Here is a 16,208-nt window from a genome sequence, read left to right as displayed (position 1 = left end):
GGGTGCCTGCTGCCAAGGCTCTGAACAGTGATGCCACACAGTGAGGGCAGCGGGTGCCTGCTGCCAAGGCTCTGAACAGTGATGCCACACAGTGAGGAGGGCAGCGGGTGCCTGCTGCCAAGGCTCTGAACATTGATGCCACACATTGAGGAGGGCAGCGGGTGCCTGCTGCCAAGGGGGCGTATTAGTTTGTTATATAGTATTTATTACAAGGGGATTACATCCGGCATGGGCTCCCCCATATTTGTGGAGTCAATTTAACAAGCAGAATGGGGACCTCTAACGCAATAAAACAGCAACTCGGGATAATAATTATATATCGTCACAATACAAATTTTAACTTCATGAGGATTTAAGTGTACAGTATGTCTAAAAAAAGGCCCATAAATCACAGAACAGGCACTTTTGGGACCTTCTATCTCTGTATCTAAACATCGGTTTCAACAGAAGAGCAATGGGTGTTTAAAAAATAAAGGGACGGGCAGAATACAGGCCATCAGTGTCATAACACTATTATTATTCCTTTTACTAAACTTAATGGAAAGTTCTTGCATTTGTTTGTCCAGCTTGTCCTCCTGGTCTCCATGGAAACGGGTGCCAGGAAACGTGTGACTGTGAAAACGGAGCATCGTGCGACCCTACAAGTGGAGCCTGTCACTGTCCCGCTGGTTTCTATGGAGGCAAATGTGAAAAAGGTCAGTGTGGGTGCTCAGGGCATGACGGGGGCACTTATATAACGTTCTAAAGGAAGAGTTTTAACCTTTCCCTGTTAGTGTGGCCCAAGCCTTACATAAAACACATACTAAGGATAGCTGACCGCAGCGGTCTTACACGGTGTGCGGAGAACAGAAGACTCTTACTGCGGGAACCATGGCTTATAAAAATAGGACATGATTACCTTACTACTCTGTGCAAGTGAAAATTCTTTAAAAAAAGTAATGAAATAATAGGATTTTAATACCTACCGGTAAATCCTTTTTTCTTAGTCCGTAGAGGATGCTGGGGACTCCAAAAGGACCATGGGGTATAGACGGGATCTGCAGGAGACATGGGCACTTTAAGACTTTAATGGGCGTGAACTGGCTCCTCCCTCTATGCCCCTCCTCCAGACCTCAGTTATAGGAACTGTGCCCAGAGGAGACGGACATTTCGAGGAAAAGGATTTTGTTAAACTAAGGGTGAGATACAGCTCACACCACAACACACCATACACCATGGCATTTAACTAAAACCAGGTAACAGCGTGAACCAAAGAGATCAGCAACAGGCTGACCTTAACCGAAACACAACCTTTGTGTAACAAAAGCAATAACCATTAACAACTACTGCAGAAAAAAGTCTGCATTGGGACGGGCGCCCAGCATCCTCTACGGACTAAGAGAAAAGGATTTACTAGTAGGTATTAAAATCCTATTTTGTCCTACGTCCTAGAGGATGCTGGGGACTCCAAAAGGACCATGGGGTTTATACCAAAGCTCCAGACCGGGCGGGATAGTGCGGATGACTCTGCAGCACCGATTGAGCAAACATGAGGTCCTCATCAGCTAGGGTATCAAACTTGTAGAATTTAGCAAAAGTGTTTGAACCCGACCAAGTAGCTGCTCGACAAAGTTGTAACGCCGAGACACCCCGGGCAGCCGCTCAAGACGAGCCCACCCTCCTAGTGGAATGGGCCTTCACCGATTTCGGTAACGGCAATCCAGCCGTAGAATGAGCATGCTGAATCGTATTACAGATCCAGCGTGCAATAGTCTGCTTAGAAGCAGGAGCCCCAACCTTGAAGGAAGCATACAGGACAAACAGCGCCTCTGTTTCCTAATACGAGACGTTCTGGCTACATACATTTTCAAAGCCCTGACCACATCGAGACTTTGACTCAGCCAAGGCTTCAGTAGCCACCGGTACCACAATAGGTTGGTTCATGTGAAACGAAGAAACCACCTTTGGGAGAAATTGTTGACGAGTCCTCAACTCCGCTCTATCTACATGGAAAACAAAGTAGGGGCTTTTGTGAGACAAAGCCGCCAACTCTGACACCCGCCTTGCGGACGCCAAGGCCAATAGCATGACCACTTTCTAAGTGAGAAATTTCAACTCAACCTTTTGTAATGCGACGTAAGGAACTGTAACACCACGTTAAGGTCCCATGGTGCCACTGGGGGCACAAATGGAGGCTGGATGTGCAGCACGCCCTTCACGAAAGTCTGTACTTCTGGAAGCGAGGCCAATTCCTTTTGAAGGAAAATAGATAAGGCAGAGATCTGCACTTTAATGGAGCCTAACTTAAGGCCCGCTTCCACACCAGCTTGCAAAAAATGGAGAAAACGACCCAGCTGAAATTCTTCCGTAGGAGCCTTCTTGGATTCGCACCAAGACACACATTTTCTCCAAAAGCGGTGGTTATGCTTCGCCGTTACCTCCTTTCTAGCTTTCAGTAGAGTGAGGATGACCTCCCCGGGAATACCCTTTAGAGCTAGGAATTGGCGTTCAACCGCCATGCCGTCAACGCAACCGCGGTAAGTCTTGGAACACGCACGGCCCCTGCTGTAATAGATCCTCTCTTAGAGGAAGAGGCCAGGGATCTCCTATGACTAATTCCTGAAGATCCAGATACCATGCCCTCCGTGGCCAATCTGGAACAACGAGTATCGCCTGAACCCTTGTTCTTCTTATGATCCTTATCACCTTTGGGATGAGAGGAAGTGGAGGGAACACACAGACCGACTGAAACACCCACGGTGTCACTAGAGCGTCCACAGCTACTGCCTGAGGGTCCCTCGACCTGGAACAATACGTCTGAATCTTCTTGTTGAGGCAAGACGCCATCATGTCTATTTGAGGAATTACCCAACGACCTGTCACTTCTGCAAAGACCTCTTGATGAAGACCCCATTCTCCTTGATGGAGATCGTGTCTGCTTAGGAAGTCTGCTTCAAAGTTGTCCACGCCTGGAATGAGGACTGCTGACAGAGCGCTTGCATGTTTTTCCGCCCAGCAAAGAATCTTTGTAGCCTCCGCCATCGCCGCTCTGCTCCTTGTTCCGCCTTGGCGGTTTATGTGCGCCACCGCTGTTATGTTGTCCGACTGAATCAGGACGGGTAGGCCGCGCAGCTGATGTTCTGCTTGTAGAAGGCCATTTTAGATGGCCCTTAATTCCAGAATGTTTATGTGTAGACAAGCTTCTTGGCTCGACCATTTTCCCTGGAAAATTACCCCCTGTGTGACTGCTCCCCAACCTCGGAGACTCGCATCCGTGGTCACCAAGATCCAATCTTGGATCCCGAACCTGCGACCCTCTAGAAGGTGAGAAAGTTGGAGCCACCACAGGAGAGAAATCCTGGCCCTGGGGGACAGGCTTATCTTCCGGTGCATGTGTAGATGGGACCCGGACCACTTGTTCAACAGGTCCCACTGAAAAGTTCTTGCATGGAACCTGCCAAACAGAATGGCCTCGTAGGCCGCCACCATTTTCCCCAGCACTCGAGTGCATTGATGAATCGACACTCTTGCCGGTTTCAGAAGCTTCTTGACCATGTTCTGGAGTTTCAGAGCTTTTTCCAACGGGAGAAAAATTCTCTGTAGTTCCGTGTCCAGAATCATGGCCAAAAACGACAGCCGTGTTGTCGGAATCAACTGCGACTTTGTCAAATTTAGGAGCCAGCCTTGTTGTTGCAGAACTGTCAGGGAGACTGCAACGTTTTTTTGACAACTGCTCCTGTGATCTCGCCTTTATCAGGAGATCGTCCAAGTACGGGATAATTGTGACCCCTTGCTTGCGCAGGAGTACCATCATTTCCGCCATTACCTTGGTGAAAATCCTCGGGCCGTGGAAAGACCAAACGGCAACATCTGAAATTGGTAGTGACAATCCTGAACAGCGAACCTCAGGTACGCCTGATGTGGAGGATATATGGGGGCATGTAGGTAAGCATCCTTTATGTCGACTGACACCATAAAATCCCCCTCTCCAGACTGGAGATCACTGCTCGGAGAGATTCCATCTTGAATTTGAATCTTTTTAAAACAGATTGAGGGATTTTAAGTTCAGAATCGGTCTGACCGAGGCATCCGGTTTAGGGACTACGAACAGGGTTGAATAAAACCCTTCCCCCCGCTGTAACGGGGGTACCGCGACAATGACTTGCTGCCGACACAGCTTTTGTATTGCCGCACACACTACCTCTCTTTCTGGAAGAGAAGCTGGCAAGGCCGATTTGAAAAATCGGTGCGTAGTCACGTCTTGAAACTCCAGTTTGTATCCTTGGGTCACAATTTCCAGCACCCAAGGATCCAGGCCCGAGTGAACCCAGACCTGACTGAAGAGCTGAAGACGCGCCCCCACCGGTGCGGACTCCCGCAGCGGAGCCCCAGCGTCATGCGGTGGATTTGGCAGAAGCCGGGGAGGACTTCTGCTCCTGGGAGCTTGCCACAGCCGGCGATCTTTTTCCTTTTCCCTTACCTCTAGCAGCAAGGAAAGAGGACCCTCGTCCTTTCCTGAATTTATGAGACCGAAAGGACTGCATCTGGTATTGAGGGGTTTTCTTTTGCTGTGGAGGGACAAAAGGCAAAAAGGACGACTTACCCGTGGTAGCTGTAGAAACCAGGTCCGTGAGGCCTTCACCAAACAAAACTTCACCTTTGAAGGGCAGAGCCTCCATAGCCTTTTTAGAATCAGCATCACCATTCCATTGATGCGTCCACAACGCCCTCCTAGCCGAGATTGCCATGGCATTGGCCCTTGAAGCCAAGAGGCCAATATCTCTTGCAGCGTCCTTTAGATAGACTGCTGCGTCCCTGATGTGACCCAGCGTCAAAAGCACGCTTTCCCTATCCAGGGTGTCTATTTCAGATGACAAGTGATCTGCCCACTTTTCAATAGCGCTACTGACCCATGCCGATGCCACGGCTGGCCAGAGCAGCGTACCCGTAGTGACATAAATAGATTTCAAGGTAGTTTCCTGCTTACGATCGGCAGGATCTTTAAGTGCTGCCGTGTCCGGGGACGGTAGCGCCACCTTCTTGGACAAACACGCCAGGGCTTTGTCCACCGTAGGGGAGGATTCCCACCGTGACCTATCCCCCGAGGGAAATGGATATGCCATAGAAATCCTCCTGGGAATCAGTAGTTTCTTGTCAGGAGATTACCAAGCTTTTTCAAAAAGAGCGTTCAGTTCATGAGAGGGAGGAAACGTTACCTCAGGTTTCTTTCCCTTAAACATACAGACCCTTGTCTCAGGAACAGCGGGGTCTTCTGTGATATGTAACACTTCTTTTATTGCCACAATCATGTACTGAATACTCTTAGCCACCTTAGGATGTAACTTGACATCATTATAGTCGACACTGGAGTCGGTATCTGTGTCTGCTATCTGGGTAAATGAACGTTTCTGGGACCCTGAGGGGGTCTGAGATTGTGACAAAACATCTCCCATGGATTGTCTCCATGCTTAGTTCTGAGCCTCAGATTTGACCAACCTCTTGTGTAACAAAGCCACACTTGTATTTAAAACACTCCACATCTCTACCCAATCAGCAGTCGGTGGTGCCGACGGAGTCACTCCCTCATTCTGTTCAGCCCCCACCACAGCCTCCTCCTGGGAAGAGCATTCAGCCTCAGACATGTCGACACACGCGTACTGACACCCACTAACACACTGGGTTATAGGAGACAGACCCACAGTAAGGCCCTTCAGACAGAGAGGGAGTTTGCCAGCTCACACCCAGCGCCTCACCGGTCTGAAAGAATTAAATAATGCCCCAGACCTATAAGCGCTTTTATATAATAGTAACCAACACCAATTGCTGTGCCCCCCCCCCCCCCTTGTTTTTTGCACCCTGTCACTTGTGACAGCAGTGAAGGGCCAGGAGCAGCGTCTCTGCAGCAAGCGGTGGAGATAAAATGGTGCTGGTTAGAGCTGGAGGATGAAGCCCCGCCCCCCTCAATGGCGCGCTTGTGTCCCGCTTTTCTTTATACTGGCGGGGGTCTGTATACAGTGCCTATGCACTGTATACCACCTTGCCAGTCTCAGTTAGAGGTTTTATTGCTGACCAGGGCGCCCCCCCTGCGCCCTGCCCCCATGTAGTGCCTTGTGTGTGTGTGGGAGCAATGGCGCGCAGCGCGACCGCTTTCCGCGGTACCTCAAGGAAGAACTGAAGTCTTCTGCCGCCTCTGAAGTCTTCTTACTTCAGGCTCTGTGAGGAGGACGGCGGCGCGGCTCCGGGAACGAACAGCTAGGCTATACCAAGTGATCAGACCCTCTGGAGCTAATGGTGTCCAGTAGCCTAAGAAGCAGAGCCTTTGAACTCACAGAAGTAGGTCTGCTTCTCTCCCCTCAGTCCCACGAAGCAGGGAGCCTGTTGCCAGCAGTGCTCCCTGAAAATAATAAACCTAACAAAAGTCTTTTCTCTTACGTCCTAGAGGATGCTGGGGACTCCGTAAGGACCATGGGGTATAGACGGGCTCCGCATTAGATAGGGCACCTAAAAAGAACTTTGACTATGGGTGTGCACTGGCTCCTCCCTCTGTGCCCCTCCTCCAGACCTCAGTTAGATCTTGTGCCCAGAGGAGAATGGGTGCACTGCAGAGAGCTCTCCAGAGTTTTCTGTGGAAAAAGAATTTTGTTAGGTTTTTTATTTTCAGGGAGTCCTGTTGGCAACAGGCTCCCTGCATCGTGGGACCGAGGAGAGAGAAGCCGAGCTGGCTTGTAAAGTTGGGCACTGCTTCTAGGCTACTGGACACCATTAGCTCCAGAGGGAGTCGGAACACAGGTTTCACCTGGGGTTCGTCCCTGAGCCGCGCCGCCACCGTCCTCCTCACAGATGCCGAAGATAGAAGCCGGGTGAGTATTGAGGAAAAGACTTCAGGCGGCAGAAGACATCAGATCTTCATGAGGTAAGCTGCGCGCCATTGCTCCCAGTCACACACACAAAGCAGGCACTGAAGGGTGCAGGGCGCAGGGAGGGGCACCCTGGGCAGCAATAAACCTCGATTTGGCCATAAATAAAGTGGATTAGGCTGGGGGACAGTAAATCCGCGGACCCCCGCCATTTTATTAATATATGATGAAGGGACCGAAGCCTGCCGTCGGGTGGGCGGGGCTTGATCCTCAGCACTAACCAGCGCCATTTTCTCCACAGAGGCTGCATGAGAAAACGCTGGCTCCCTGTTCTCTCCCCTGCTGAGCTTCACAGGTTGGAAAAAGGAGGAGGGGGGCACTTTGGCGACGCAGTGAGTGGAGATTACGATTATAAACATATAAAAGCGCTATCTGGTTGTATATTCCAGTGTTTTTAAGCGCTGGGTGTGTGCTGGCATACTCTATCTCTCTGTCTCTCCTAAGGGCCTGGTTGGGGTTTGGTCCCCTTATAGGTAAATCCCTGTGTGTGTGGGGTGTCGGTACGTGTGTGTCGACATGTCTGAGGCGGAAGGCTTCTCCAAGGAGGAGGTGGAGCAAATGAGTGGTGTGTCCCCGTCGGTTGTGCCGACTCCTGATTGGATGGACATGTGGCATACGTTGCATGCAAGTGTGGCATCTTTACATAAGAGGCTTGATAAGGCTGGTTTAGGGGACACACCAGGCGGTCAATCCTCAGATTGGACCGACTCACAGGGCCCGTCGGGGTCTCAAAAGCGTCCCTTAACACAAGACACTACTACAGACACGGATTCTGATTCCAGTGTCGACTATGACGAAGTAAAATTGCACCCTAGGGTGACAAACTATTCAGTGTATGATTGTGGCAATAAGGGATGTGTTGCATATTGTGGATGAACCCTCAGTCCCCGACACAAGGGTACACATGTTTAAGGAAAAGAAACAGATTATTAATTTTCCCACATCTCATGAATTAAATGAGTTCTTTGAAAAAGCTTGGGAGACTCCGGATAAGAGACCGCAGATCCCCAAAATAATTTTTATGGCATACCCTTTCCCTAAGCAGGACAGGGAGATTTGGGAATTACCCCCCACTGTGGACAAGGCCCTGACACGCTTGTCCAAGAAAGTGGCGCTACCGTCTCCTGACACAGCGGCCCTTAAAGACCCAGCAGATCGCAGGCAAGAAACTACCTTAAAGGGTATTTATTCTCATACGGGTGCTGTGCTAAGACCGACGATTGCGTCGGCATGGGTGTGTAGCGCAATTGCAGCTTGGACAGATGAGCTGACAGATCAATTTGATACTATGGATAAGGACACTATATTCCTAACTCTAGCCCATATAAAAGACGCAGTCTTATTTATGAGGGATGCTCAAAGGGACATTGGATTGCTAGCTTCTAGGGTCAATGCCATGTCTGTCTCAGCGCGAAGATCCTTATGGACTCGCCAATGGACGGGTGATGCGGATTCCAAGAAACATATGGAAGTACTACCCTATAAGGGGGATGTATTGTTTGGGGATGGGCTGACGGACCTGGTTTCCACAGCTACAGCAGGTAAATCAAATTTTTTACCATATATTCCCCAACAGCAAAAGAAAGTAACACCCTATCAGATGCAGTCCTTTCGGTCGCACAAGTCCAAAAGAGGTCGGGGATCCTCTTTCCTCGCCGGAGGTAAGGGCAGAGACAAGAGAGCACCTGCTGCGGCAGGTGCCCAGGAACAAAATTCCTCCCCGGCTGCTCCAAAACCCACAGCATGACGCTGGGGCTCCCCTGAGGGAGTCCGCACCGGTGGGGGCACGTCTTCGACTTTTCAGTCAGGCCTGGGTCAGTTCGGACCTGAATCCCTGGGTGTTGGAAATAGTTTCCCAGGGTTACAAGCTGGAATTTGAGGAGGTGCCCCCGCGCCGATTTTTCAAATCGGCCCTACCAGCTTCCACATCGGAAAGGGATGTAGTGTTAGCTGCAATTCAAACGCTGTGTATACAGCAAGTGATAATCAAGGTTCCCCTGCACCAGCAGGGAAGAGGTTACTATTCAACCCTATTTGTGGTCCCGAAACTGGACGGTTCGGTCAGACCGATTTTGAATCTGAAATCCCTAAACCTGTACATAAAAAGATTCAAATTCAAAATGGAATCACTCAGAGCGATAATAGCCAACATGGAGGAGGGGGAGTTTATGGCGTCTCTGGACATAAAGGATGCGTACCTTCATGTCCCCATATATGCCCCCCATCAGGAATACCTGAGATTCGCTGTACAGGATTGTCATTACCAATTTCAGACGTTGCCGTTTGGACTTTCCACGGTCCCGAGGATTTTCACCAAGATAATGGCGGAAATGATGGTGGTCCTGCGCAAGAATGGTGTCACAATTATCCCATACTTTGACGATCTCCTGATAAAAGCGAGATCAAGAGAGAAATTGCTGAGCAGTGTGGCGCTCTCTCTGAGAGTGCTCCAGCAACACGGTTGGATTCTAAATCTACCAAAGTCACAGTTGATTCCGACAACTCGACTGCCGTTCCTAGGTATGATACTGGATACGGAACAAATGAAGGTCTTCCTCCCAATAGAGAAAGCCCAAGACATCCAGAACATGGTCAGAGAACTGCTAAAACCGAAAAGGGTGTCAGTTCACCAATGCACTTGAGTTCTGGGGAAAATGGTGGCGGCCTACGAGGCCATTCCCTTCGGAAGGTTCCATGCAAGGACTTTTCAATGGGACCTTCTGGACAAGTGGTCCGGGTCCCATCTGCATTTACATCGGAAAATAACTCTGTCCCCAGGAACCAGAGTGTCCCTCCTGTGGTGGTTGCAAAGTGCTCATCTGCTGGAGGGTCGCAGGTTCGGGATTCAGGACTGGATCCTAGTTACCACGGACGCGAGCCTCCGAGGATGGGGAGCAGTCACACAGGGAAGGACTTTTCAGGGTCTTTGGTCAGACCAGGAGTCCTGTCTACACATCAATGTGTTGGAACTCAGGGCCATTTACAACGGCCTTCGACAAGCGGAGAGTTTTCTTCGAAACCTTACGGTTCTGATTCAATCAGACAATGTCACAGCAGTGGCTCATGTGAACCGCCAAGGCGGGACAAGAAGCAGAGTCGCGATGGCGGAAGCCACAAGGATCCTTCGCTGGGCGGAAAATCATGTAAGCGCTCTGTCGGCTGTCTTCATTCCGGGAGTGGACAACTGGGAAGCAGACTTCCTCAGCAGACACGATCTCCATCCAGGAGAGTGGGGACTTCATCAAGAAGTCTTTGCAGACGTAACACGTCTTTGGGGAACTCCTCAAATAGACATGATGGCGTCACCCCTCAACAAAAAACTTCGGAGGTATTGTGCCAGGTCTCGGGACCCACAGGCAGTAGCAGTAGACGCACTGGTAACACCGTGGGTGTTCGACTCGGTCTACGTGTTCCCTCCTCTTCCTCTCATCACGAAAGTGTTGAGGATCATAAGACGAAGAAGAGTACAGACGATATTCGTTGTCCCAGACTGGCCTCGAAGGGCTTGGTACTCGGATCTACAAGAGATGCTCACATGAGACCCCTGGCCTCTTCCTCTGAGGGATGACCTGTTGCAGCAGGGGCACTGTGTATTTCAAGACTTACCGCGGTTACGTTTGACGGCATGGCGGTTGAACGCCGAATCCTAGCAAAAAAGGGGATTCTGGAAGAGGTCATCCCTACTTTAATAAAGGCTAGGAAGGAGGTGACGATAAAACATTATCACCGTATCTGGCGAAAGTATGTTTCTTGGTGTGTGTGACCAAGAATGCACCTACAGAAGATTTTCATCTGGGTCGTCTTCTCCACTTCCTACAGACAGGAGTGGATATGGGTCTGAAATTAGACTCGGTTAAGGTACAGATTTCGGCCCTCTCGATTTTCTTTCAGAAAGAATTGGCTTCTCTTCCAGAAGTCCAGACGTTTGTAAAGGGAGTGCTGCACATCCAGCCCCCTTTTGTGCCTCCAGTGGCACCATGGGACCTGAACGTGGTGTTGCAGTTCCTAAAATCACACTGGTTTGAACCGCTTAACAAGGTTGAGTTGAAATTTCTTACCTGGAAGGTGGTCATGTTGTTGGCCTTAGCATCAGCAAGGCGAGTGTCAGAATTGGCGGCTCTCTCACACAAGAGCCCCTACTTGATTTTTCATGTGGCTCGAGCTGAATTGAGGACACGTCTGCAATTTTTGCCTAAAGTGGTTTCCTCGTTCCATATGAATCAACCGATTGTGGTGCCTGTGGCTACCGGTGACCTGGAGGATTCCAGATCCCTGGACGTAGTCAGGGCCTTAAAGATTTATGTAGCCAGGACGGCTAGAATTAGGAAAACAGATGCTCTGTTTGTCCTGTATGCGGCCAATAAGATTGGCGCTCCTGCTACAAAGCAGACTATTGCTCGCTGGATCTGTAATACGATTCAGCAGGCTCACTCTACGGCTGGATTGCCGGTACCAAATTCGGTTAAGGCCCATTCCACTAGGAAGGTGGGCTCTTCTTGGGCGGCTGCCCGAGGCGTCTCGGCTTTACAACTTTGCCGAGCGGCGACTTGGTCGGGGTCAAACACTTTTGCTAAATTTTACAAGTTTGATACCCTGGCTGATGAGGACCTAGCGTTTGCTCAGTCGGTGCTGCAGAGTCATACACACTCTCCCGCCCGATTGGATGCTTTGGTATAAACCCCATGGTCCTTACGGAGTCCCCAGCATCCTCTAGGACGTAAGAGAAAATAAGATTTTAAACCTACCGGTAAATCTATTTCTCCTAGTCCGTAGAGGATGCTGGGCGCCCGTCCCAGTGCGGAAACTCTGCAAGACTTGTATATAGTTGTTGCTTACATAAGGGTTATGTTACAGTTGACATCGGTCTTGGACCGTTACTGTTGTTTTTGTTCATACTGTTAACTGGTTATGTATGTTCCAGGTTACATGGTATGATTGGTGTGGGCTGGTATGAATCTTGCCCTTGGATTGCTAAATCCTGCCTTGTAGTGTCCATCTCCTCTGGGCACAGTTCTCTAACTGAGGTCTGGAGGAGGGGCATAGAGGGAGGAGCCAGTGCACACCCATAGTCAAAGTTCTTTTTAGGTGCCCTATATCCTGCAGAGCCCGTCTATACCCCATGGTCCTTACGGAGTCCCCAGCATCCTCTACGGACTAGGAGAAATAGATTTACCGGTAGGTTTAAAATCTTATTTTTTTAGAGAAACTCTGTAGAGCTCCCCTAGTGTGTGACCAGTCTCCTCTGGGCACAGAATCTAACTGAGGTCTGGAGGAGGGGCATAGAGGGAGGAGCCAGTTCACGCCCATTAAAGTCTTAAAGTGCCCATGTCTCTGCGGATCCCGTCTATACCCCATGGTCCTTTTGGAGTCCCCAGCATCCTCTAGGACGTAGGAGAAATATATTTTTAAAGTAAAATTTCAATCCGTTATATTCCTAATACACAGGTCTGTTTTTTATTTGTTTTTTTCTTACTATACTGCAGGCTGTGAGATGGGGACATTTGGAGAGGGGTGCAAGAGGACCTGTGAATGTGACGGAGATGTACCGTGCGACCCAATGACCGGAACATGCCTTTGCCCACCTGGCAAGACAGGAACAGCGTGTGATATAGGTGAGGCTGGTGCTAGCGCTCATGTTTGCTTATGGGAACAGCTTCAAAGTGTATACTGGTAAAGAACATTTTTGTGTCTCCAGGAAACTGTGAAACGTAATAAAATATAAATGTATAAATATACATTTATCTGCTCCTGACCACGTGAGCGCTACCTGGTCGGTGCTTCAATGGTGGCTGCGGTCTGATCCTTAGAGGACACCACATGGGGTACCCCCAGCAGAGAGCAGTGTAGTAAAGACCTGTATCAGATGAAATCTAGATGTAATAATAATAATTTTATTTATATAGCGCTCTTTCTCCAATAGGACTCAAGGCGCTTAACAGATACATAGCATAATATAGTATAGAAACAATGAAGTACAGAACATCTTTTCATAAAATATAGAAGCATGAAGATACTAAAAGGAACATTATGGAAATGCTGAGTAAACAGGAAAGTCTGGAGTCTACTTTTGAAGGATTCTATAGTTGGGGCCTCTCGCACTGTGCGGGGAAGTGAGTTCCATAGAGTCGGAGCCGCATGACTAAAAGCTCGACCCCCAGATGAATTACGGGAGATTCCAGGTACTGTTAGTAGTCCTTCATCTACAGATCGCAGTAATCGAGTGGTGCAGTATGGGGTCAGAAGCTGTTTCAGGTACCTTGGGCCCTGGTCATGTAGGGCTTTGAAACTCAGTAAGCCAATCTTGAAGATGATTCACCATCTTACAGGCAGCCAGTGAAGGGAGTAGAGGATGGGTGTTATATGGCTAAAACGGGGCTGGTTGGTTAACAGCCTGGCAGCTGCATTTACTACCAGCTGTAACCGGTGTAATTCTTTTGCTGGAAAACCAAGGTAGAGGGCATTACAGTAGAAGCAGTTCTTTCAGAACAGATTTGCACCAAATCCAAGGTCCGCCTAAAGGGCCTTAAAATATTTAGGACACTATACTACCAAGGTCGGGCCAGATGCCTGCTGGGAACATAAGAACAACACACGATTCACTTTTATACTTTTTTTTGTTTTGTTTAATTCTCATTCTCGACGAAATCACAAATTTGTAAAGTGTATGAAAGCAGCTCACAGATTGGTACATTATCTCTGGTAAGTGTTTACTGCAGTTGTCAGAGGCCCCTTGGCAGAACTCTCTTTCTTCTGTGTTTCCCTGTATCAACCATCTGGAGCCCCCGGCACTTTATATGTCACTGCCATAACTGTGCAGGGCTGTGTCGGCCTGTTGGGTTGGCTGGGGAGGGGGGGGGGAGGGGGGGGGGGAGGGAAATGAGGGGGGAGGGGGGGGGGGAGGGGGGGGGGAGGGAAATGAGGGGGGAGACCCAGTTGGGGAAGCAGGGCCATACGTTTTCCTGTACAGCACTATTACTCTGATCAGGCTGCAGGAGCAGTATAGCACTGTACAGATGCAACCAATGGCTGGTGTAACAATTATAGTGTATTATCAGATGTATCAAAAATGTAAAAGCTGAGGTGTTCATATAATGTTAGCTATATCCCTATACAGAGAGCGTTTATAACCTACAGCAGAGCTGTGGCAGGAGAGACAGGGATTATAGATAAAGTGAATCAATAAATATTAAGAGATGACCATAAGATTGCTAATTTATTATTACAAATCACAAAATAAAAAAGTCATATCTGGGGTTGCAATCTCGTTAAACCCATAGACATTCCCATTGCCCCTTTTGGCTTGTCCACTTGGTATCAGAGAGCTGACTGCATGTCCTTTGTACTCTCAGCTGTTACAGAGTCCTCAGCTATCGGTGAGTACGGGGGAGCAGGTAACGCGTTACTAAGCCGCGTGTTGTCTTCCTCCACAGACTGCAGGATCAATCACTATGGTCCCAACTGCAGCCTCAGCTGCGAATGCGGCTGGAACGCACAATGCAGCGCTCTGACTGGGAGGTGCATCTGCCTGCATGGATTTATAGGACCCACCTGCCAAGAAGGTATATGAGAATCATCCAAAAACATTTCACTGAAACCAAGTACGGTGTGCAATAGTATTCAGAAATACAACGCTGAGTGAAATAACCAGCAGCTTTCCCAGTCAGCGTATCCGTATCTCCTGCAAAGACTGCATAGGGTGTACATGGGAAATCCTGTGTGTGATGCATTACTTGCATCTCCCAGCACAGAGTAATGGACTTTACTACAGGAGCAAGAGGGAAATATAAAGATAAAGAGGTGACGACCTTACACAGAGCTCTGCTGAGGGTAGGGAGCATGTGTCCCTAGAGGAGAGTTGAGCACACACTGTAGTATTCTTCTGGTGCAATAACGCAATACGCCTGTGAGACACTAGTGTTCTCAGTATGTATGTATTATGTACACCCTCAGCACAATGGTATGAAATTAGCGCTATACAGGGGCAGCCTTGTATCTGATGTTGGGTATAACACATGCTAAAGGATGGCAGTGGCAGGTATAGCAATAGGAAATTTGCTCTATAAAGGGGCAGATGATTAACTGATGATGGAGACAGTGCATGAGAACTCCTGCTATATCCACAGGTCATGTTTTGGGGATGTCTATCTGGGGAAGCTGGTGGGATAATTACTGGCCCAGCAAAAAAAAAAAAAAAAAATTCTCACCTGTGCCTGATTAATGAGAGCCACAAAACATGACCTGCTGGAGATACTTGAAGATCAGGGTTGAGAATTCCTGTCATACAGGATGTTACAGTAAAGGACACAGGCCGGGTGACATATTACAGATCTTAATTTTAGGCTGGGGGTTTAAAATTTTAAAAAGATTTGAATTATGAAACACATTATTGTTGTTACAGGTATATGTGCTTTAACTTTTCCCTTTGGCTATATTTGCAGGTGGCCCACCCCAACTTATGTCCCCTCAACTGCAAGCACTTCTAAGTAAGTCAAACAGAATACAGCTTGAGAATATATGTTCCGAGTAGTGTTCCATTACCTGACAACTTATGAGGAGGTACATAAAACTAATCTATATTAAATATACGTAGTTATGGTAGACTTACCGTCGATAACCCTATTTCTCCTAAGTCCACAGTATCCACAGGATAAACATTGGGATATGAGGTAGCGTCAGCAGATTGGCACCAACGATCAAAGCTTTCAGCCTCACAGAATGCAATGGGCCAGTCCCCTATATCCCCACCTCCTGGTTCAGGCAATTCAGTTGTTTTCCAAGCTCAAGGCAGGAGCATCATAGAGAGCCCTAATCAGGCGAGAAGTACACACATGCCCACCCTTCCGTACAAGAAGGAAGAGGTTAGTAGGTGAAAGGATCCTCAAATCAGGTGCGTCAGGGTGGGATCCCTGTGGATACTGTGGACTTAGGAGAAATAGAGTTATCGACGGTAAGTCTACCATAACTACTTATTTCTCCTGCAGGGTCCACAGGATAAATATTGGGATGTCCCAAAGCAAATTTAGTGTTGGGGACGCTCCTGATTGGACAGAAGAATCCCTCGCCCGAATTCAAAGGCATAATGTCTAATGAATGTGTTAATGGAAGACCATGTGGCTGCCTTACATATCTGTTCAGCTGAAGCACCACGTTGTGCTGCCCATGACGGACCTACCTTAGGAGTAGAGTGAGCAGAGACATTGGCTGGAATAGGGAGATCAGCTTGAGAATAAGCTTCTGAAATCATCATTCGAAGCCACCTTGCCAGTGTCTTCTTGTCAGCAGGCCATCCTCTCTTGTGAAATCCGTAGAGAA

General features: G+C 48.7%; 1 protein-coding gene across 3 annotated transcripts in view; it reads left to right on the top strand.

Moving 5' to 3' along the window:
• MEGF6 (multiple EGF like domains 6) overlaps positions 1 to 16,208 on the top strand; it is a 225,973-nt gene that overhangs the window by 199,166 nt on the left and 10,599 nt on the right. For 2 of the 3 annotated variants that reach the window (XM_063943353.1, XM_063943351.1), the window contains 4 exons: positions 567 to 695; positions 12,380 to 12,508; positions 14,327 to 14,455; positions 15,335 to 15,379. In XM_063943353.1, the coding sequence (XP_063799423.1) occupies positions 567 to 695; positions 12,380 to 12,508; positions 14,327 to 14,455; positions 15,335 to 15,379 (432 nt within the window). Of the gene's footprint in view, positions 1 to 566; positions 696 to 12,379; positions 12,509 to 14,326; positions 14,456 to 15,334; positions 15,453 to 16,208 lie in introns of all 3 variants that reach the window. The other variant, XM_063943352.1, reaches the window with a different exon arrangement.

This window comes from Pseudophryne corroboree, chromosome 10 (assembly GCF_028390025.1).
Source record: "Pseudophryne corroboree isolate aPseCor3 chromosome 10, aPseCor3.hap2, whole genome shotgun sequence".
Lineage (NCBI taxonomy): Eukaryota > Metazoa > Chordata > Amphibia > Anura > Myobatrachidae > Pseudophryne > Pseudophryne corroboree.
This window is presented reverse-complemented; position numbering and strand designations above follow the sequence as displayed.